The following is a 24,775-nucleotide window of genomic DNA, read 5'->3' as shown; positions in this document are numbered from 1 at the left end:
TATCTAAAGACACTGAAGCAACAACCTTTGTGAAAAAGTATATTTGTGTCATTCTCAACTTTTGGCCACGACTGTACACACAGTACATGTGCAATGAATGCATGCCTGCTGAGTGAGCACAAGCTTTGATAGAGCGTGTGCTGTATGTGCAGTGTGTCAGTGAACATACACTGAGTGTACAAAACATTAGGAACACCTGCTCTTTCCATGACAGACTGACCAGGTGAAAGCCATGATTCCTTATTGAGGTCATCTGTTAAAATCACTTCAAAATCAGTGTAGATGAAGGGGAGGAGACAGGTTAAAGAAGGACATTTAAGCCTTGAGACATGGATTGTGTATTTGTGCCCTTCAAAGGGTGAATGGGCAAGACAAAATATTTAAGTGCACTTGAATGGGTAGGTAGGTGCCAGGCGCACTGGTTTGTGTTTCAAGAACTGCAACGCTGCTACATTTTTCAGGCTCAACAGTTTCCTGTGTGTATCATGAATGGCCCGCCATCCAAAGGACATGCAGGCAACTTGACAACTGTGGGAAGCATTGGAGTCAACATGGACCAAAATCTCTGTGGAATGCGTGAGACCTTGAAGTCCATGCCCCAACAAATTGAGAGCAAAAGGAGGTGCAACTCAATATTAGGAAGGTGTTCCTAATGTTTTGTACAGTCAGTGTATGTGCGACAATTGAAAGGAGCAGAGAAAACATCCTGTTGTTTTCATGTTAGCAGGTGTTCGTGAGATCACATGATTTAGTCTTGTTAAAAACAGAAAGAGGTGCACAACTCCTCTTAGCCTAAGTTACATTCTGAAGTAAGATTAATTTTGTGTCAATGGCAATGCTCGAACCCACAGAAACAAGAGACCCTTAAATTTACTCACAGCAAGTGCCACTAAGTGGGGGTTAGCCTAAACCACTCAGACAACCGTGTGAAGCCTGACCTTCCCTGACCATAAAAACAGCCTGTGCCAAAAGCTAATCAGTACAGATTCAGAGCTGCCAGTAATGACTGACAATACACAACCGACCAGCAAACAGGAGAATGTGGGGGAAAGGTGTCCAGGGAAGGGGGCAGCACGCACGCACACACACAGGCATGTGACTATGACATCCAAGCTGGCAGTCTGGCATAGACATGAAAGGTATTTTGGTTTCCACAACAGCATAACTATCTCTGTCAGACTGACAGGTCAGCCCACGTGTTAGTGCAGTGTGGGCAGAGTGTGGCACGCATGGACATTTGGTGAAGTTACAGATCGGAGGTGTGAAGGAGAGGCCTTCATGGGTCCAAAAAGGTGGAACCGTTCCGAAATTGACCTGTGGCTTTTACACCCGGAGCAGATATGCATAAATAAAAAAATTGACGGACACCCATTCCGAATGGACCCGAGTACAACTACATTCGTTCCGTATAGACCTGGTCGGATCTAGACCCAGTACGATCAGTGGGGGAAGCAGCAGAAAAAGCTATTTTTAAGCTACTTAATTAAATCGGAGCTGATAAAGCCCAAGGGAGAGGAGGTAGCGAGAGGTGACACACTAGCAGGGGCCATGCGTGTTGTGCGTGTAGGCTACCTTGACTGAGCGAGTGACATGGGGAGCAAGCAGGGAGGTAGAGACGAGACTGCAACCAACCAAACCGACTAGTAGAACCCGTCTTGAGTGCATCATATTGGGAAAAGCTAGTTAAGCTAGCTAGCTAGCCTAATTGAGGCTGCATGCTCTTTCTTGTCCTACACAACTCCGTTCAGAATATTAAGTAGCATCCTACCTGTTGGCTCTTGTTTGTTGTAGTCCATCTTTCTCCTTTAACTTTTCATTCTGTTATTTTAATTCCCATTGGGATTAGATACCTCATAAATTTTGCGACAAATAGAGGCTCTATGACTGAAGCCTATTGCAACGTTGATGACTTATGATTAGCCAACAACAACAAGCTACACACGCCACTTTCGTGAAAAGCAAAAGAAGCAGCATAAATTCTACAATCTCTCTCTCTCTCTCTCTCTCTACTGCAGCAGTCGCGTTTGAGACCCATGACAATCATATCTGATCTGACGCAGACCCGTGAAACTATTTAGAATTCTGGATTCGTACCCGCTCAGGATTTCTGGTACAGGTGGATCCGTGAAGACCTCTAGTGTGAAGAATGACCTTCCAGTCCCCAGACAGTAGCCCTCCCCCTCCAAACTCCACCCCCCACACAAAGATAACAAACCTACATATTTTTTAATAAGATCATATTTGAGAACTAACAGCCACCAAAAAAAAGAAGAAAAAAAAACTAGACAGTCAAGGAGAATCTAAATTCAAAACATGTTATGGCATGGGGCCCCAATTGATTTCATGTGAGAGTCACTCAGATAGCATAAAAACAAGGCATTAGCTTTGAAACTGCCATTTCTCTCTCAGGCCCATGACAAAATCTCAGAAGACTGACTTTAAAACTGCAGCCAAGAGGAGGACCTCTAAAGCCAGTGTGATGAGATGGGATGAAATGACGAGGCCCCAGGCTGCTAGTCATACATGTGCATCACATCAGACTGGAGGTCGACCGATAATGATTTTTCAACGCCAATACCGATTATTGGAGGACAAAAAAAGCTGATACCGATTAAATCGGCCAAACATTTTACATGTATTTGTAATAATGACAATTACAACAATACTGAATGAACACTTATTTTAACTTAATACAATACATCAATAAAATCAATTTAGCCTCAAATAAATAATGAAACATGTTCCATTTGGTTTAAATAATGCAAAAACAAAGTGTTGGAGAAGAAAGTAAAAGTGCAATATTTTTAAGAAAGGCATTGATGTTTATGGTTAGGTACACGTTGGAGCAACAACAGTCCTTTTTCGCGAATGCGCACTGCATCGATTATATGCAATGCAGGACAAGCTAGATAAACTAGTAATATCAACCATGTGTAGTTATAACTAGTGATTATGATTGATTAAGTTTAATGCTAGCTAGCAACTTACTTTGGCTTGTTACTGCATTCGCGTAACAGGCGGGCTCCTTGTGAGGCAGGTGGTTAGAATCCCTGAGCTGACAAGGTAAAAATCTGTTGTTCGGCCTAGGAACCCACCGTTCCTAGGCCGTCATTGAAAATAAGAATGTGTTCTTAACCGACTTGCCTAGTTAAATAAAGATTAAATAAAGGTGTATAAAGATATATATATAGATATAAAACATTTAAAAATCGGCAAAATTGTGGTGTCCAAAATTACAGATTTCCGATTGTTATGAAAACTTGAAAATTGGCCCTAATTAAATCGGCCATTCCGATTAATTGGTCGACCTCTACATCAGACACACGCAATCCTACCAGTGCCTTGTTTGGCGACAATGATGGGTCCTAAAATTGTCCCCTGTGATGAAGCGTATTGCAGAATGGTAGACTGTGTCCAAGGGTTTTAAAACTGAAGCCACGTGCATGTAAACAATACCACCAAAATCCAATACAGTGAGAAGCGTTGCTTGAACAATCTTTCTCCTATTTTTAATATTAAGGCACTAAGGAATTTCGATATTTAAAAAAAGATTATCTTGGATCTTAGCTTCTTAGATTTTGATATGCATTGTGAAGGACAACTTGTCATCCATCCTGTCAGGACTCTCAGCCGAGCAGTGAATTTCAAACACAGATTCAACCACAAAGACCAGGGAGGTTTTCCAATACCTCGCAAAGAAAAGCACCTATTGGTAGAGGGGAAAAAAACAAACAAACATTGAATATCCCTTTGAGCATGGTGAAGTTATTAATTACACTTTGGATGGTGTATCAATACACCCAGTCACTACAAAGATACAGGCGTCCTTCCTAACAGTTGTCGGAGAGGAAGGAAACCACTCAGGGATTTCACCATGAGGCCATTGGTGACTTAAAAACAGTTTCAGAGTTTAATGGCTGTGATAGGAGAACCCTGAGGATGGATCAACAACATTATAAGTACTCCACAAGACTAACCTAATAGACAAAGTGAAAGAAGGAAACTTGCACAGAATACAAATATTCCAAAACATGCATCTTGTTTGCAACAAGGCATTAAGGTAATACTGCAAAAAATGTGGCAAAGCAATGAACTTTGTCCTGAATACAGTGTGTTATGTTTGGAGCAAATCCAATACAACACATTACTGATGATCACTATTCATATTTCAAGCATAGTGATGACTGCATCATGTTATGCGTATGCATGTAATCGTTAAGACTGGGGAGTTTGTCAGGATTTAAAAAATGTAACTGAAAAGAGATAAGGCAAAATCCAAAAGGAAAACCTAGTGCAGTCTGCTTTCCACCAGATACACCTTACAGCAGGACAATAATTTAAAATATAAGGCCTAATGTACACTGGAGTTGCGAACAAAGAAGTCAGTGAATGTTCCTGAATAGCCGAGTCACTGTTTGGACTTAAATCCGCTTCTAAATCTATGGCAAGACCTGAAAATGGTTGTCTAGCAATGATCAACAACCAATTTGACAAAGCCTGACGAATTTTGAAAATATATTTTTTTTTTTAAATGGCCAAATATTATACAATCCGGGTGTGAAAAGCTCTTGCAGCCTTACCCAGAAAGACTCACAGCTGTAATCACTGCCAAAGGTGATTCTAACCTGTATTGATTAAGGGGGTTGAACGCTTATCTAATCAAGATAAAAAAACATATATATATTTTTTTTTTTTACAAACGTTAGAACTGGTCTTCCACTTTGAAATGACAGAGTATTGTGTGTATATCATTGGCAAAAAAATGTCAATTAAATCAATTTTAATCCCACTTTGTAACAAAACAAAATGTGGAAAAAGTCAAGGGGTGTGAATACTTTCCGAAGTATTCACGTATTCAAGTATATGCCTGCTAGACAGGCTGCTGCTATTATATAGTCTCGTCTGCTCTCCCTTATCCTGTCCCTCTGTCTCTTACTCCTCCCTTTCCCGTTTCCCCTTCATCTGTGCCTCTCTCTGTATTTGCCCTTTGCCTCTGTTCCCCATCCCCCGCTCTCCTCTCGTTTTGCTCATTCTTTCCATACAGTGGTTGAATCTGACAACACTTATATAATGGCTTCACAGCCCTCAGCACTGAGGAATTACTAGCGTTCCTGAATATTTCCCAGCTAGCTTAGAGAATCTGTGTGTGTTTTGCAGTCTCCTTTATTGGCATATATATTTATCATTCCTTGGCTGGCTGCCTCCCGTAGCAGTTTGAAGTGCTCGGTACCATGTCAGGAACATCTCACTAGACATTATCTCTGCTCTTCACTAGACATTATCTCTGCTCTTCACTGTGATGCTGCTGTTTTCATCTTCCTCTGCTATGGTGCTTAATCCTGAGAGAGGCCCATCAAATCTAGGTCAGCAGCTCCATTATTTATTAATTGTTTGTTTCACAGCTAGCTCATATTCCCCACATATTCCCTACTCAGAATCCCCCTCCCTATCCTCCTCCCAGTCCCAGCTCACAATGTGGTTTCTAATAATACCCTGGCTGCCCCAGGGGAAGATGCTGCCACTCAGCAGGATCTCACACAGCGCAGTAGAGGGAGTGTGAGATGTCCTTGTCCTTGCTGCTGTCCCAACAGGCAGGTCAGGCCAGGGATGACTAACACCGGGTAGAGCTAGGGCTGTTACGGTGACCGTATTACTGCCACACCGGTGGTCACAAGTCATCATCACAGTCAAATTCCACATGACCATTTAGTCACGGTAATTATGCATCTCCAAGCTCTGCTGCTGATGGTCATTAGCAGCCTACCAAACTTGATAACTGCCTGGTACTCAGCACTCTGTTGTCCCTCTAATCACTCTGACATCAATTCAAATGTTTTCGATAATCAAATCAAACACTTCATGAAAGCGCATGAGCTCATGTTGAGCAACATTTCAATAGGCTACGCAATTGTGTGAGAAAACAGAGTTTTAATGGCTATTAAAAGTAGGATCCCATCAGCTTTCTACAGGCTAGGCCGACTATATTTATTAACTTCACTAATAATCACATTGCTTGTCTTTACAACAGGAGTACAGCCTACCTGGCTGGAATGAAAATAAACCACGGGAAAAGCGTCTTCCATTCGCTATTTAGATGCATAGATAACAAGTATTTTTTCCGCTGCCCCTGTTCTGATACTGGTGCATTCTAAATCAAAACAAATTTCACACATATATTATTAGGTGTAAAGACAATACTAAATCAAGAATAGTCTGATGGGTGACAATATTAGCTTATTCCCTTGTGAATGATGCATTATCCCTTGTGAATGATGCATTATCCCTTGTGAATGATGCCCAGTGTGTGCAGTAAGGAACGAAACATGCTTTTTTTGCAACTTTTTAAATCATAGTCGCACACCTCATGCAGACTAGCCCATAGGCATAACCGTGTTGATAAGGTTCGTATCACAACTAAAGTGGGCAAATAACGTGGCCAAAAGAATTAAGCACATTAATCTGCTTTACAACAGGTGTAGAGCCTAGTTGGCATACACCACCGGTCAAAAGTTTTAGAACACCGACTCATTCAAGGGTTTTTCTTTACTTTTACTATTTATTGTAAAATAACTGAAGACATCAAAACTATGAAACCCCACATATGAAATCATGTAGTGACTTAGTGCCATATAGCCACCCTTTGCCTTAGTGACAGCTTCGCACAGACTTGGCATTCTCTCAACCAGTTTCATGAAGTCGTCACCTGGAATGCATTTCAATTAACAGGTGTGCCTTGTTAAAAAGTTCATTTGTGGAATTTCGTTCCTTCTTAATGCGTTTGAGCCAATCAGTTGTGTTGTAAAAAGGTAAGGGGGGTATACAGAAGAAAGCCCTATTTGGTAAATGACCCGTTCCATAATGGCAAGAAAAGCAACAAAAAACAAAAAAAATGTAAAAAATACATAAAGAACAGCTCAAATAACCAAATAGAAACGATAGTCCGTTACTTTAAGACATGAAGGTCAGTCAATGCAGAAAATGTCAATAACTTTGAAAGTTTATTCAAGTGCAGTCGCAAAAACCATCAAGCGCTATGATGAAACTAGTTCTCATGAGGACCGCCACAGGAATGTCAGACCCAGAGTTACCTCTGCTGCAGAGGATAAGTTAATTAGAGTTTTCAGCCTCAGAAATTTCAGCCCAAATTAATGCTTCAGAGCTCAAGTAACAGACATCTCAACATCAACTGTTCAGAGGAGACTGCGTGAATCAGGCCTTCATGGTCGAATTTCTGCAAAGAAACCACTACTAAAGGACACCAATAAGAAGGCTTCCTTGGGCCAAGAAACACGAGCAATGGACATTAGACCGGTGGCAATTTGTCCTTTGGTTCCAATCGCCATGTCGTTGTGAGACGCGGTGTGTGTGAACGGATGATCTCCGCATGTGTATTTCCCACCCTAAAGCATGGAAGGAGGTGTGATGGTGTGGGTCTGCTTTGCTGGTGACACTGATTTATTTAGAATTCAAGGCACACTTAACCTGTTGTGTGTAGGGGGCAGTATTTTGATGTTTGAATTAAAAAATGTACCCAAATTAAACTGCCTATTTCTCAGGCCCAGAAGCTAGAATATGCATATAAATGTCAGATTTGGATAGAAAACATTCTAAAGTTTCAAAACTGTCAACATTTTGTCTGTTATAACAGAACTGATATTGCAGGCGAAAGCCTGAGGGAAATCCAACTAGGAAGTGCCTCTTATTTTGAAACCTCCCTGTTCCATTGCCTGCCTTCCCTCCATTTAAAGGGATATCAACCAGATTCCTTTCCCTATGGCTTCAAATGGTGTGAACAGTCTTTAGACATAGTTTCAGCCTTTTATTCTGAAAAAATGAGCGAGAACGATCACATTGTCAGTGGATGGCTGGGTGCCAGCAGAGTTTTGCATGTGCCAACAGTATAGAGCAGACATTCTCTCTCTCTCTCTCCTATTGAAAAAGCTACGGTCCAGTTGAAATATTATCGATTATTTATTGTAAAAACAACCTGAGGATTGATTATAAAAAACATTTGACATGTTTCTACGAACTTTCCGGATACTATTTGAAATTTGTCTGCCCCGACATGACAGCTCGAGCCTGTGGATTACTGAACATAACGCGCCAAACAAATTGAGGTATTTTGGATATAAAAATAATCTTTATGGAACAAAAGGAACATTTATTGTGTAACTAGGAGTCTCGTGAGTGCAAACATCCGAAGATCATCAAAGGTAAGCAATTCTTTTGATTGCTTTTCTGACTTTTGTGACCAATCTACTTTGCTGCTAGCTGTTTGTAATGTTTATGTCCTTACATAAACGCTTGGTTTGCTTTAGCTGTAAAGCTTTCTTGAAATCTGACACGCCAGGTGGATTAACAACAGGCTAAGCTGTGTTTTGCTATATTGCACTTGTGATTTCATGAAAATGAAATATTTTTAGTAATTTAATTTGAATTTCGCGCTCTGCAATTCAGCAGATTTTGACAGAAATGATCCCGCTAATGGGATGGGTGCGCCAAGAAGTTAACCAGCATGGCTACCACAGTATTCTGTAGCGATATGCCATCCCATCTGGTTTGGACTTAGTGGGAATATCATTTGTTTTTCAACAGGACAATAACTCAACACACCTTCAGGCTGTGTAAGGGATATTTTACCAAGAAGGAGAGTGATGAAGTGGTGCATCAGATTACCTGGCCTCCACAATGCCCGGACCTCAACCAAACCATTTAGATGGTTTGGGATGAGCTCGACCGCAGAATGAAGGAAAAGCAAGTGCTCAGAACTAGTTGTGGGAACTCCTTGTACAGAATATATTTAGATTTGTTAAACACTTTTTGATTCCATTATGTGTTATTTCAAAGTTTTGATATTTTATTCTACAATATAGAAAATTGTTTAAAAAAATAAAGAAAACCCTTGAATGAGTCGGTGTTCTAAAACGTTTGACCAGTAGTGTACATAGGTGACGCTTGAGTTTCAAGTTTGGGGAAGATAATTTACCATAAAGTATCACATGCATAACTGCATTTGCGATCACATTTGAGAACAGCATTTTCCTCTAATTGATTGTATTTTGGAACATTTGCCATGTGTGCATTGCTGCGCTTATAATGTGAAGAAATAGCCTAATAGTTCATCAACATTTTAAGCTAAAACGTTCTGATCTGTTGCATCAGCCTCATTGCTTTTAAATGTTTGTGGTTGTATTAATTTGGGATCTATCGCATCCAACAACTGTCCCAGCGTATGTTTGGAATATTTATTTAATGCACAAAAGAACAAGTTGACCAGTCAACCAGTCAACTTGAGTCAACTTTTGTACTGTGGGGGACAGTAGATTAACATAGGCTAGTGCTGTTTGTTAGGCCTACTCATCTCGTTGGCTGATGAAAAGTATGCTAAATGTAGACAGTTCTTCTAACATCTTCAACGTGGACTCGGGATTTGATGTGTCCCCGATGTGTGTCCGGCTTCACTTCTAGCCTACTTCCTAGCTGTGAGAAGGACCTGATCATGTGATGGGCATTAGCTAATACGAATTGAGATATCAGAGAGAGACATGTGAGCGAGAGGTGCTTCGGAGTATGGCAGCCTAGGGAACGGAATTTTAATTATTATTTTAATCCGAAGAGCACAACAGCCACTTTGGTCGCAAAATGCATAGATGTTTTAGGGGGCATTACATCCACACAAGGGGGTCGTCATCTGGAAATTCAAGGCCTGGTGAAAATATTATCAAGTGCTTATCAAATTGTGAATGAGAGACTGATGAAGTGTGTGCAGCCTGCACAAGAAACAACTCAGAGCCTTTCATGCCACTTTAAAAAAAATTATGTTTAGTCGCATCATGCAGCCTTAGAATGTATTAAACATCAAAACATATAGCCCAACATTTGTATCTCAACTAAAGTTGCAGAAATAACTTGTAAATAGCATATATATATTGCATATAGGAGGACCTGTTTCTTTGTTAAGCGCTCAACACAGAATAGCCGCATGTGCGCACTTGCCTGGCAATCGTTTGGAGAAAATGTCCTTTCTATTTTATTCAGCTATGTTCAATTGTATTCTTCATACCATAACATATATATTTTTAAATAGTGCCATGGAATTCTAAGCAAATATTGTCTGCTAAATGAGCTGGTGTAGCCGCCAGCCATATGGCATAGCTAGATTAGGGCCTAACATAAGGACAACTCAGAGTATGCTATTCTATTATTCTGAAATAGACTACATTTTAATTCATATCATGTTCTTTTAGACCTGCCTAAAGTAAAAAATAGTTTTATTGTGAAGGCTATATTACATGGATTTATTAGACTTTTAAAATGGTGAGTTGCTAAAATGTGTTTATGTTCATTAACGGTCAGTTACCGTGACACCGGCAGTTATTTGCCCTAGGTAGAGCAGGCTAGTTTTCCCAATGAGGCAAAGCTCATTCTCTTGCCCCTTATTCAGAAATGGACTAAATTGACTAGAAATTAAACATCCTCCGGAATAGATTAGCAAAATGGCCAAAATTACTATTCTGCTAACATTTGACGTGTAGAAGACACCAACAGGACATAGCTAGCTAAACAGCAACAGTAAGTGTGGGTGTAACAACATAGCACTCTGGGAACAATCTTGGCTACTAACAACTCCCACCGACGCCAGATGGTAGAGTATGAGTGGGAACAATCATTTCTTCAGTGCTTTTTCAGAATCACCTTCCATGTGCTATGACTTGTTGATGAGCAGAGAAACAGTACGAGCAGAGTGTCATCCACTGTGTTGATGACAGGTGAAGGGAGAAGAGAGCAGTGAGCAGCACAACCTTCCCCCGAGCCTCTGACCTAGAAAACAGAACCTGTAGAAAGCAACACACACTGACTGTGCCAGCCCTATTCATGGGACACATTCTCAGAGCTAGCTAACATTCCACACATCTGTGTCTGCTGCCACTTACCGTAAAACTTTAATTAAACGCAGTCTCAAATAGCAGCTTGTCCCTTTTAATAGCCAGGAATCGGCACACATTTCAGCAAATAATTGCCAGTTTCAAACAAAATGCGGGATCGAAATGAATTTTTATGAGTGAACTTCAGTGAGTAACATAAAGATTGAGCAAAAGACGAAAAAGGAGAAGAACATCATTTCCATTGAGGAGACTTTTTACGCAAAATCAGGGATGTATGATAGGCAAGTCTCATTTGCGATGGATTTGTTATTATAATGTTTATACTGGTCACAAACGGTGTGGTAGTCTTTTCAACATCTTACAGAGCAAAAGCTTCCTGCATTAAGGAAATAGATGCCTGGACCAAGCAGAAGGAGGTCTCTAAAAAGCGGTTGTGTTCCGTGACTGAAGCAAATAAATGCCTGCGCTATTCATTTAAGACACAGCAGTTACCAGTGCAGCTAAAGCAGAGCACAGTTGTTGTGCAGTAGGTCCGGACCTCTAAAAGTGAAAGACAATCTGCATTACTTATGACTGGCTCACCTCCATCAAGGAACTGATCCCTTGCTGAAGAGGAAATATTCATTACCATTAGCTGCTATGTTATGCATTTACACTGTTAAACCTATGCTTTTGGAGTGTTTCTGTGACCCAGCAGACACATAGAAAAATATATTCAAGCCAGTACCCAGCCATTCCTGGGAGAGAAAACAACAGCACAGCTACTTCCCACATCACTGCTTGTTTACTCTGGGCATTTAGTAGCTATAAATAACCACAGTGTCAAATGACTCACCACACCATGCTAAATAACCACTTAACCTCAGCCAGCCAGACGAAATGTCAGCACAGTTAAGAGAAAGCTATCCTATCCAAATCAGCACTTTAAACCAAACCAATCAAAGTAGGAGTACATTTCCTAAGTAATCAACACTGACCTTTGACATGTCCTCTGCCCCTCCCAGAGGAAGTTGTGGGCGGTGGGCTGAGTGCCTCATGAGAGACTCTGCCCCCATGTCCAGCCGAGGACGCTTCATCTCAGCATATTCCACCTCTGATAGGCTGTTGGGATCGGGCAGGTATATGTGCTCATAGCGGATGTGTTGCTCCTGACCTCTGTAGGGACAAAGAGAAAGACAGGTAAACAACTAACATCTGTAAGTATGGTATATCAGACTCGGAGGAAGTCAAGCCAGCAAACTGGCACCATAATAGTTCTGAGCTGATGTAATAAAATAACCACTGGATATTCAGAACTGTATATTTGTTAAATCAATTCACACAGATCAAATTCAATGTTGCGGGGCATGAAATAAAAGCCCTCTATTTAGGGCTGGGCGATAAGGCCAAAATATCATATCATGGTATTTTTCAAATTTGACAATATTTTATGCTTTGATTAATAAAAGTTCTACAATTGCATTATGAATAGTGCGTGACCCTAGGGTGGAAACACATATCTGAAGTATTTCAATGGGTTTTTCACCATTTTCATTATTTTATACTGTTCAATTCAACTTCAACCTAAAATAATTTCCTGCATTTCCATTCATTTCTGCATTTCCTGCACTCATTTGAGATCATTTACACACTGCCACGATATGGGCAAAAATACTAGGCCTTATTTTTAACCAAATGTTGCAATTGTGATTTAGATCAAAACACTTGTGACCTTTTGGAATCATGGAAATAGAATGTTTATTATAATTCTAGTTAGAATATAAACAATAGTGGGCACTTTGAACACAGTGTTTGACATGACAACGAATGAAAATGCAGTGGACGAGTTATTGTGACAGGGTAGGAACCAAAGTGATGTTCAGTGTTCCCTAGCGGACCCTATAGTCTTTGGCTACATTAAATTTTTATTCATGTAGCCAACATTTTCATGCTTCGCCTATTCCTCTTGATTTAGAAGATACTGTTGCACAAACAACATGCTGATTTAGTCCTCCACCAGCACTGGTATCAGGCTGTATTAGCTAGCTACGTTTGCTCTGACTCAGTACTTTTATTAGCTAGTTAGCTTGCCATCTAACTTATCCATTAGCATTAGTAGCTAACACGATTTAGCTTAACTTGCTAAGAAAAAAAACAAACTAGCTGTTTGCAGATGTAACAAACACAAAATAATATTGTCATTATAGAACGCTTGTGGATGTATATTAAGATCAAAGTGGAAACAACATTGTTGCATGTGCTGCATTGACCATGCAGACTGAACGAAAGTGTCTCGTGGTCAAGCAACAACAAATGTGCTCTTTGAGTGACAGGGGGTGGGACTCGGTCTGTGTGGAAAGCGGCATGGAAAGAGAGAGAGAGCGGAGAGGGTTGACTCATGTAGAGGTGTAAACTATAAAAATGGGCGTTACAAACGGCGTATCACATTTAACCTGTTGAAACTCTAGGGGCGCAATTTCATTTTTGGATGAAAAACGTTCCCGTTTTAAACAAGATATTTTGTCACAAAAAGATGCTCGACTATGCATATAATTGATAGCTTTCGAAAGAAAACACTCTGACGTGTCCAGAACTGCAAAGATATTTTCTGTGCGTGCCCTAGAACGTGAGCTTCAGGCAAAACCAAGATGAGACGGCATCCAGGAAATGAGCAGGATTTTTGAGGCTCTGTTTTCCATCGTCTCCTTATATGGCTGTGAATGCGAGAGGAGTAAGTCTGCCCTTTCTGTCGTTTCCCCAAGGTGTCTGCAGCATTGTGACGTATTTGTAGGCATATCATTGGAAGATTGACCATAAGAGACCACATTTACCAGGTGTCCGCCCGGTGTCCTGCGCCGAAATTGGTGCGCAAAAGTCAGCTGCAAGTATTTTTCCATGGAATTTAGAGAAGAACGCAGGCTTCCACGAACGATATATCAACGAAGAGATATGTGAAAAAACACCTTGAGGATTGATTCCAAACAACGTTTGCCATGTTTCGGTCGATATTATGGAGTTAATTCGGAAAAAGTTTGACGTTGTAGGTGACTGACTTTTCGGTTCGTTTCAGTAGCCAAATGTGATGTACAAAACGGAGCGATTTCTCCTACACACAGACGCTTTCAGGAAAAACTGCGCATTTGGTATGTAACTGAGAGTCTCCTCATTGAAAACATCCGAAGCTCTTCAAAGGTAAATGATTTTATTTATTTGGTTATCTGGTTTTTGTGAAAATGTTGCGTGCTAAATGCTACTCAAAATGCTAAGCTAGCTTAGCATACTCTTACACAAATTAGTCAATTGCTATGGTTCAAAAGCATATTTTGAAAATCTGAGATGACAGTGTTGTTAAGAAAAGGCTAAGCTTGAGAGCAGGCACATTATTTTCATTTTATTTGCGATTTTCAGAAATCGTTAACGTTGCGTTATGCTAATGAGCCTGAGGCTTTAGTCACGATCCCGAATCCGGGATGGGGAGTTTCAACAGGTTTTAACAAACCAAACATTCAAATACCATTATAGAAAGTAAAAACCCAAACTGGTCCATGCATCAATACCAGTACATAGTAAAATACGATATACTGCCCAATACTTCCCCTATTAACAAAATAATGTTCCATTGTCTATTATATGACATATTACAGTAATATGGAGTTATTCACGGTCATTGTGTATTATAAGACGTATTACAGTAATATGGAGTTATTCACGGTCATTGTCTATTATATGACGTATTACAGTAATATGGAGTTATTCACGGTCATTGTCTATTATATGACGTATTACAGTAATATGGAGTTATTCACGGTCATTGTCTATTATATGACGTATTACAGTAATATGGAGTTATTCACGTCATTGTCTATTATTGTGCTGAATTTATTTCAGTAATATGGAGTTTTTATTGTGCTGAATTTAAGGAAGAGATTCTAGACGTCATCGTCTTGAGTGATTGCCAATATCCATTCCTAAGAGCTCCTCCACCCCCTCCGTACAATGATAGAAGTGCTTTATCACTTGAGAACACCACTCTGCTACATGAAAAAGTGTCAATCCATGAAACACTCAAAGCAGATAATGGTCCTGTGGGAGACAAGGGATTTGACAACATGACCATAATGATGAACTTCTCCATTTGTATGGCCCACACGGTGAGCGGGCTAAACAAAGGAAACGACACAAGAACAACCAGGCCTATCCTATCCCACTCACCGCGTGACCCACTTACGGCAGCATACAGGCCTTGCCTATTTCTGGTCCCTTCTGTACATATGCCTAGGTTTACACAACTGATGCATTCCATGTCTGCACACAACCCCAGGGCTATTAGCTAAATGTTTGTGGTCCTACTGACCTAAAATAGTACTTGTGTCTGTACAGTATGACCAGATAAGCTAAAAGGCTCAGTTGGTAGAGCATGCCACTTGCAACGCCAGGGTTGTGGGTTCGATTCCCACGGGGGATCAGTATGAACAAATATGAAAATGTACTGTATGAACTCACCAAGGCGCTCTGGATAAGAGCGTCGGCTAAATTACTCAAAATGTAAAAATGCAAATGTAAAAACCCATGACTTAAACAGAAGGAGCAGCATAGTTAGTTATTGGACAGGAATGCTGAGGCAGATCAAACAGACACCAAAAATGAGTTCTGTAACCCACCTTCCGACTGCCACTACTAATACACTACACTAAAACACAGCATAAAGCCTAGTTGCTCTTCTATCTTTTTGAATTGTCAAGTGGTCACTACTCACTAGGGCCACACACACAGATACACAAAACCATGACTGACCTCTCCTGCGGCCCTTTCGCTGCAACAACCCTGTACTGTAGCTCCAAACCAGAACAGAGCAGGGCGGCCTGGAATGCTAACAATTAGATGGCTAAAATCATGGGTGGAAGGGAGAAGAGGGGAGCAGAGCTGCAATACAATAGGTCTTGATCTGCTATACGTGTGGTTTTAGACTCACAGTACATTTAAACTCAGGGAATTCAAACAAGCAAAAAAACATTATAAATAAAGGGTCTGGAAAAGCAGGCTGTGTCCTTCAATGTTCAGTGAAATGAAAGGCTTTGAATATTCAGTTCACTACTAATCCCATTCCCAGACACTTCCGCCCAAACGTGTGAAGAGTCTGGTGGACCATAGAGTCAAACTTGGCCTTCGTTAGCCAATAGAGAAAGACCGGGAGAAACTCCTGGCGCATAGGCTTAGGCTTATTCACCTTAATCTACTAACCATTCATCTCCCACAACACCTTCCCCCTTACCCCCCCTGTAAACTAGCACACCACAACACCTCCCCCCTTATCCCCCCTGTAAACTAGCACACCACCTTCCCCCTTACCCCCCCTGTAAACTAGCACACCACAACACCTCCCCCCTTATTCCCCCTGTAAACTAGCTCACCACCTTCCCCCTTACCCCCCTGTAAACTAGCACACCACCACCTCCCCCTTATCCCCCCTGTAAACTAGCACACCACCTTCCCCCTTACCCCCCTGTAAACTAGCACACCACAACACCTCCCCCTTACCCCCTGTAAACTAGCACACCACAACACCTTCCCCCTTATCACCCCTGTAAACTAGCACACCACAACACCCCTTCCCCCTGTAAACTAGCACACCACAACACCTTCCCCCTTACCCCTCCTGTAAACTAGCACACCACAACACCTTCCCCCTTACCCCCCCCCTGTAAACTAGCACACCACAACACCTTCCCCCTTACCCCTCCTGTAAACTAGCACACCACAACACCTTCCCCCTTACCCCCCCTGTAAACTAGCACACAACAAGCACAGAGCCCGGCCTTGCAGTTGTGTGAGTCGCTAAAATTAAATGACAAACACTCCCATAGAATTCTATGGTCACCCCCACTAAGGCCAACTTTGAATCGTTGATGTACCATGCTTATATACGCAACAGCCTGGGGACGAGGTTAGTTCACTACATACATCAGTTAAGGTTAACGACTTGGTAATGGTGCTCTGTTCCAGATTAGGCCATGATTTTCTAAAAACCTGCCCTTGAGGCATTCTTAGGTAGATGCTGGAATGTCAGTGACAAGACTGGCAATGTCAAAATGGAAGTGGCTTCTTAGGGGTGGGAAACAACTGGGAAACACAACCACAATTGCCAGTGCAGAGCCACAAAGGACTACTGTGTGGTTCATTTTAGTGCCAGTGAGCAGAAAGCGTTGTCTTGCAGGGTGCCACTGGTACTATAATAATTTAGCCAGGATCTGCTATATTCTCCCCATTGACGGGACCGCAGGAATGTAGCAGTTACATATTACACAATCCTGAATCTGCAAGTGAAAGGTGTTATGGGGTGGCCTGGACTGAGAAATGACAGAAGTCCTTGTGTATACTTGCTTAAAGGTATAGTTCACCCAAATTACAAAATGACACATTGGTTACCTTATACTGTAAGCAATCTATGGACACAGTATGACAGGAACCCATGCTTTGGTTTGGTTTCCCTGGCACTGCTTCCCCACTCAAGTCATGGGACTGCTATTATTCATAATTTTTTCAACTCATGTTCAAATCATCTATAAGTGACTTTGTTGAGCTTTACAGTCATTTTTTTGTTACTTTCGGATGATTTGGTTGAGACACGCAAAAAATGCTAATAGCATGACTTGAATGAGATTTGGGAAATGCCCCTAAAATTACCATACCTTGTCCATAGACTGCTTACAGGGAAAACAACATGTAATTTGGGTGAACCATCCCTTTAAAAAGTGATGCAAAAAAATAGGTGGCAAAAAATGTAAATCCAGATGGTGTTTTAAAGCCCCTCCCCCTCACTCCCCTTTTAGATACACACCCCTCTGATTGCCAGAGGCTTGGCACTTACATAATCACATCATCAAGCTCTGTGGCTATTTTATATTCCTCCCTTTTCCCTCTCCCTCTCTCCAAGCTTATGCATGAGCGTGCAACATAATCTGATCCCTGGGGAGGATTTGACAGGAGTAAAAGGGGGTAGAGGGGTGAGGGACATCAGGGAGGAGGCGCAGCGCAGTGATACAATACAACAACGTCTCCATTAGACTCTCACTGGCTCAGGTCCCCTTATGAGCAGAGCACAGATCATGCGTGCCGATAGCGCTGCGTTATTGTGGAAGCACTATGCGTTTGTGCCTTTGCCAATCTCCCCCCTCCCCCAGAGGAAAAGCTGCAGCTGTGCAGAGAGCAGGGGAGGCTGGGAGAGAGAGGGGGCCAGGGGTAGAAGCTCCATGGCAGGGACGGGGAACTGAGTACAGGAAGAGAGAGACAAAAAGGAAAAAACATCAAACAGATAAAAACGGGATTACCAGTCGACTCCGCAAACTAAACATCAGAGACAAATGTGTTTGATAGTTGATTAAAAAAAATTCAGAGGATAACTTCTACGTGATGCAATAGCCTAGATTGAGTGCTGTGCCTTAGGCAAAACAACACAGTAAGAAAAGGGAAATATTCCACTAAAGCGTCCTTCAGAGAATTTGTTCAAATAAGGATAGTTCAAGACTAAGGTTATCATCATTAACTTTCCGCATAGAACAAATCAACAGATTCCCTGATCCTAGCACATCACCCCTGCTTGCTCATCATTCTTTAGACACACCAAGGTCTCCTTTAGCTTTCAAAAGCACTTAACTGAAAGGCTAATGCTGAGAAGAAAAGAAAGTTCACTGACAGCCCTGCTCCATTTATTTCAGGTGACCTCGTACAACCTCTGAGACTCCTGGTACACATAGCCCATGGGCCTAGATTAGGCACCTAAACATTTTATTTTAAAGTGGTTTCTGCTGCTCTACAGTGAAAGCCATTATCCCTGATGGGATTTAAGAGGCCAATAGGAAAAAGAGAAATAGTATGTGTGAAAGACTGAAAGTGTATTACAAGCACATAGAGAGAACACTGTTTTGCTTAGGGAATCAAATTGTCATTATGAAGTAGATATTAGAGGTCGACCAATTAATTAGGGCCGATTTCAAGTTTTGAACAATCGGAAATCTGTGTTTTTGGGTGCCGATTTTGGAGATTTTTTATTTTTATATATACACCTTTATTTAACTAGGCAAGTCAGTTAAGAACACGTTCTTATTTTCAATGACGGCCTAGGAACGGTGGGTTAACTGCCTTGTTCAGGGGCAGACCGACAGATTTTCGCCTTGTCAGCTCGGGGGATCCAATCTTGCAACCTTCAGTTAACTAGTCCAACGCTCTAACCACCTGCCTCTCATTGCACTCCACGAAGAGACTGCCTGTTACGCGAATGCAGCAGAAGCCAAGGTAAGTTGCTAGCTAGCATTAAACTTATCTTATAAAAAACAATCAATCAATCATAATCAGTAGTTATAACTACCCATGGTTGATATTACTCGTTTATCTAGCGTGTCCTGCGTTGCATATTATCGATGCAACGCAGGGGGATGATATAACAAAAGCGCATTTGCAGAAATAAGCACAATGGTTGCACGACTGTACCTAACCATAAACACCAATGCCTTTCTTGAAATCAATACACGGAAGTATATATTTTTAAACCTGCATATTTAGCTAAAGGAAAATCCAGGTTAGCAGGCAATATTAACCAGGTGTCATTTCTCTTGCGTTCATTGCACACAGAGTCAGGGTATATGCAACAGTTTGGGCAGCCTGGCTCATTGTGAACTAATTTGCCCGAATTTTACGTAATTATGACATAACATTGAAGGTTGTGCAATGTAACAAGAATATTTAGACTTAGGGATGCCACCTGTTAGATATAATACCGAACGGTTCCATATTTCACTGAAATAATAAATGTTTTGTTTTCGAAATTATAGTTTCCGGATTTGACCATATTAATGACCAAAGGCTCGTATTTCTATGTGTTATTATGTTATAATTAAGTCTATGATTTGATAGAGCAGTCCGACTGAGCGATGGTAAGCAGCAGCAGGCTTGTAAGCATTCATTCAAACAGCACTTTTGTGTGTTTTGCCAGCAGCTCTGCGCAAGCACAGCGCTGTTTATGACTTCAAGTCCATCAGCCTACTGGATGGTGTAACCGATGTGAAATGGCTAGCTAGTTAGCTGGGTGTGCGCTAATAGCGTTTCAAACATCACTCGCTCTGAGAGTTAGAGTAGTTGTTCCCCTTGCTCTGCATGGGTAACGCTGCTTCGAGTGTGTGGCTGTTGTCGATGTGTTCCTGGTTTGAGCCCAGGTAAGGGCGAGGAGAGGGACGGAAGCTATACTGTTACACTGGCAATACAAATTTGCCTATAAGAACATCCAAGAGTCAAAGGTCTATGAAATACAAATGGTATAGAGAGATATAGTCCTATAAATACTATATTAACTACAACCTAAAACCTCTTACCTTGGAATATTGAAGTTTCATGTTAAAAAGGAACTACCAACTTCATATGTTCTCATGTTCTGAGCAAGGAACTCAAACGTTAGCTTTTTTACATGGCACATATTGCACTTTTACTTCTCCAACACTTTGTTTTTCATTATTTAAACCAAATTGAACATGTTTCATTATTTATTTGAGGCTAAATTTATTGTTATTGATGTATTATATTAAGTTAAAATAAATGTTCATTCAGTATTGTTGTAATTGTCATTATTACAAATAAATACTTTTTTTTTTTATTAAAAAAATCGTCTTGAGTAATCGGTATCGGCTTTTTTGGTCCTCCAATAATCGGTATCGGTGTTGAAAAATCATAAAATCGGTCAACCTCTAGTAGATATAGCCTATGAGATTTCTATAGAACCTACACGGGTGTAGTGACCTGCAATTTGACAGTGATATATCCTACAACAGCTATAGTTTAGGTTTTTAATGATAGAGGAAGGGAGTTATGATTGGACATGTAGGGGCCAGAGCCCATACTGGGCTATAAACAGGTTTCCATCCAACCTTTCTATGCGAGTAAAGTACACCTCGAATAAAACATTTCACAACAGGCCTGATGGTAACAGAAAATGTATAGGTAAACTTTAGACAAAACGGTATGATAGACAAGGTTGGATCTTTTTGTGTCAGTAAAATGAATTCTGAGAGAAATGTCGGTGGAAACGCTTTTATTAATATAATAACTATCATCACGCAATGACGTGTGTGGTCCTACCACTACAACTTATTGGGAAAGCATGCGGTTTATTGGGCTACAGATTAAATAAGTTGTGATGAACAGGGTGGTGAAAGGGCAAGTTGATCTTGATGCTCCCGAGGGCTCCCGAGTGGCGCAGCGGTCAGAGGAACTGCATCTCAGTGCAAGAGGTGACACTACAGTCCCTGGTTCGATTCCAGGCTGAAATCCAGGCTGGTGATTCCAGGCTGGTGACATGACGATCTATGCTTGACTGCCGTTTGAAAAATAAGAATATGCTCGCTTTTCTCCATAATAATGTCATCAGGAAGACTAGTCTACCCACACTGTATCTGTTAGCTGTTGGCTAGAGCACATCTGTCAAGACCAGAGCAGACACATTTGCTATTTAACACAACAGTTTCTGTGACAAACTGATCGGTAGAGTTGAAAATGCAATGGAAACACATTGAACATTATATTTTAATTTGGTGCATGAACATTTAAAAGAAAAAGTACATTGTGTCTGCACTGTCATCACTTACTGATTTCAATCTGCAACAAGTCTGTTTAATGGAAATACACCACTGCTGGGAAAATGTGGAGATTTTCTTTATGTAGAGTTTAGAATTAGTCGCATGAAATCTGCCGCCAACTTGACGGAAAGCTAGCTAATGTCTCTAACTTTTCACTTTGAATTTCATTCCTTATTCATCCTTCTAATATGAATGACTTGTCTCAATGAGGAGGATGCTCAGACGCCAAATATAGCAGAGTGCCTAGAACTATGCTTCTGAAGTGAGTACCTGGCACCCCAGAGGGAAAGAGACTGATGCTTTGCCAAGGACAGATTCACACTATTCAGAAAAGGTGTGTGAGAGACGGCAAATTCTCAGGGTGGAATCTCAGCCCACTTGAAGCAATGCTGAGCATTTACGGCTAATGCTTGACTAGGGGACTCACAAGCTGACGCCTCTCCGCAAAACCTTTCAGGATGCTCTCGATGGTGCAGCTGTAGAATGTTTGAGGATCTGGGGACCCATGACAAATCAATGTCCTCTTGGGATAATGACGAGAACAATGTGGAGTCCTCTACTGTACCCAGAAAGAAGACAGGGCAGAGAAGTAGTGGTCAAGGAAGGACACAATGCTCCCTGGGAAATGCTGCCTGGGCAGGTTCTTCAATAACAAAGTCCCAGAGAGCCAGTAAGCCTGTCTGACTGATACTGAAAGACAAGGCACAGCCAGCCACACACAAACGGTTGGCCGCACACTGCTACACATTACACACACACTGACACAACTACCATCTGGTGTCGGCCAATGTGTCCCAGTAGAATTCCTGAGGGTAATGCTGCCTAACTCACTTGACATCCTCTTGAGACAGGGCCTCCATTACAACCACAAAGAAAGATGTGCAGGTGGATTTCTAGAGAGGAGAGGACAGTGAACTAATACAAATGAATAGAAAGACCTCCCAGAGAGCCACTGCTGCACAGCGCTGCTTTGACAGCCATTTGACTAGTATCCAGTTGACCTCATGAGAAAAACACTTCACTTCAGTTGCATCTTGCACTTTCTTCCTAGCTAACATATGCAGAAATATTGGCTAAGTCAATCAACTGAAGAAAAAGAAAAAAAACACTTTGCACTCGAGGCCTTTCATCTGTGTGATACGCAAACAATTACGCATATACATAATTCATAACCACTCATCAAGATGACTCCTCAGAAAAAGCATGAATATATAATGAATAAACCACTTGGATAGATATAATACCTGACTCTTCTGAGATGCGCTACATAGATTGTAATGCTGTGTCTGACATGGCTCTACTGTAGAAGGCTACCAATAACCAGGCTACATTACGCTCCAGTCCAGAGCAGCTCAGCACCACGCATTACAATGGAAAGACATGGGTGTGCCAATTACATTAGGTTTGCGTAAACTTAGTAAGAGGGAGAGCAAAACATATTGGCTCGGAGGGTTAACACTGAGAACTGTGACAGAAAAATGCTGAAGGAAAGTGTTTTGCCTCAAAATGACTTGATTTTCTCTGCTGCTCTGCCTGTCAAAGGATTCCATGAAGATTAAATAAGCATGCCGACATCTGAACACCCACCACACTAGAACAAATTGTGTTTAAAATAAAATTATTGTAGGTGATGACCAAAGGTGACAGGGGCTTCTAGGAATGTCAGAGATCAAAGAAACCCATGTGTTAAAATACTGGGGGGGGGGGGGGGTCAGGGTGTGTGTAATCATGTCAAATAGTAGTACAAAGTAGGAGCTGGCTACATACCTCTCATTCCCTGGCTGGAACTCGGACAGTAGAGAGGGTCTGCGGCGGTGGGGCTGAGCCAGGTGGGAGCTGTAGTCCCGAGAGTGAGGGTGATAGTCTGCCAATCCCACATCCTGAAACATACAACACAGCAACGCATATGAGGAGAGGACAACTGGAACATAACTGTACGCAAAACAGACAGCAAGACAAGTCTATGACGGCGTGTTTCAACTCTCACCAATGTTTTTTCACTTATTCCCCTTATTTCTCGCTCTACCTCCCTGGACATTACTGTATAATCCTCACTCTCCATTTCCCTCACACACATGAGAGTGGCCTTCTCTACACGTGCACATCTCTCACTGAGCTGAGGCTGAGGGATTGACTGTGGGGAAATGGACCGTCTGTCTACCCTTATCTCCTCCTCAAGTGATGACGAGTTGGAGTGGGGGGGGATTAACAAGCAGGCGCAGCTGTGGGGATCCTGGGGGGGTAGCCCTTGGATTCCCTCCTTATAGTAGAAAGAGGCTCAAGCCAACATGGGACATCACGCCACAAGATGAGCGTACACACTAGCTAGGGGCCTCTTGCGAGAAGTCTACCTCTGATCCTGTAAACCAACCATCATAACCATTATGAAATGAGGGAAACCCTTAACATGATTCCACCATTTAGTTTTTTCACCTTTATATGAGCCCTGCATGAACACATCATTGAAGAAGAATTACACTATACATATCTACACAACATGAAAAGCAAACAAAACACAATCATATGAAAACACACATTCTTCCATAAGAAAGGCCCTTTAACATGCGTCCGACTTGCCCTAGAGGCACAAACCATGACATGAACTATCAACTCAAACATCTAATAAGGGAGCAGGTTTTAGGGTGTCACGCCCTGTGTGCACACAACAGTGTAGCCTCAGAACATTACTGTTAAAAAAACACAACCTTGGGCCCCTAGGGTCGTGCTCCCTCCATCGGTGCAGCATAATTCTCTGTTGACAAAATCACTGCTAACGATTTGGAGCCCGGGTAACATCCACAATTATACGCTCAGCTTTTCATGTGAAGGTGCTAAGTACCAGTGTTCCTGGCTTCAGCGAAAACCAGCCCAGAGTTTCCCAGGGCTCTTACCGTGTGTGCCCGTGCCAGCTGCAGTGGTAGACTGGCAGGGTTTGGCAGGTGGCGGGTGTCCACAGCCCTCCGGCCCTGAGGCACAGACTGGGGGTGGGAAGACATACTGGTGGAGCCGCTTCCTCTACAAACAGGAAGTGGGTGGGACTGTAGAGCAGGCGCTGTACATCATGGGTTGGGTCCTGTAGACAGCGACCTGTAGGGAGAAGAGAACAGCAAGGTGAGACACTTGTCTCTTACAAGTCAGGACAGTTGACCAGCCCAAATCAAGCCACTTTGAAGTCAGACATTCTAAAATCAGGGCTTTAGGAGTCTTTGGCACGGATATCAGCTTTCTGCAGAACAATAATAGCCTAATCCTTCTAGTAGATTGAGAAGGGTGAAACACTGTTTGGCC

At 41.8% G+C, this 24,775-nt stretch overlaps 1 protein-coding gene across 15 annotated transcripts in view; it reads right to left on the bottom strand.

The window, feature by feature from the left end:
• Positions 1-24,775, bottom strand: part of LOC135514179 (nuclear receptor corepressor 2-like) — a 131,930-nt gene that overhangs the window by 75,694 nt on the left and 31,461 nt on the right. For all 15 annotated transcript variants that reach the window (XM_064937444.1, XM_064937458.1, XM_064937454.1 and 12 more), the window contains exons 2-4: positions 24,379-24,574; positions 23,255-23,367; positions 11,864-12,041 (exon numbers count right to left, since the gene is read on the bottom strand). In XM_064937444.1, the coding sequence (XP_064793516.1) occupies positions 11,864-12,041; positions 23,255-23,367; positions 24,379-24,483 (396 nt within the window). In that variant the 5' untranslated portion in view covers positions 24,484-24,574. The remainder of the gene's footprint in view (positions 1-11,863; positions 12,042-23,254; positions 23,368-24,378; positions 24,575-24,775) is intronic.

Source organism: Oncorhynchus masou, chromosome 25 (genome assembly GCF_036934945.1).
Source record: "Oncorhynchus masou masou isolate Uvic2021 chromosome 25, UVic_Omas_1.1, whole genome shotgun sequence".
NCBI lineage: Eukaryota > Metazoa > Chordata > Actinopteri > Salmoniformes > Salmonidae > Oncorhynchus > Oncorhynchus masou.
This window is presented reverse-complemented; position numbering and strand designations above follow the sequence as displayed.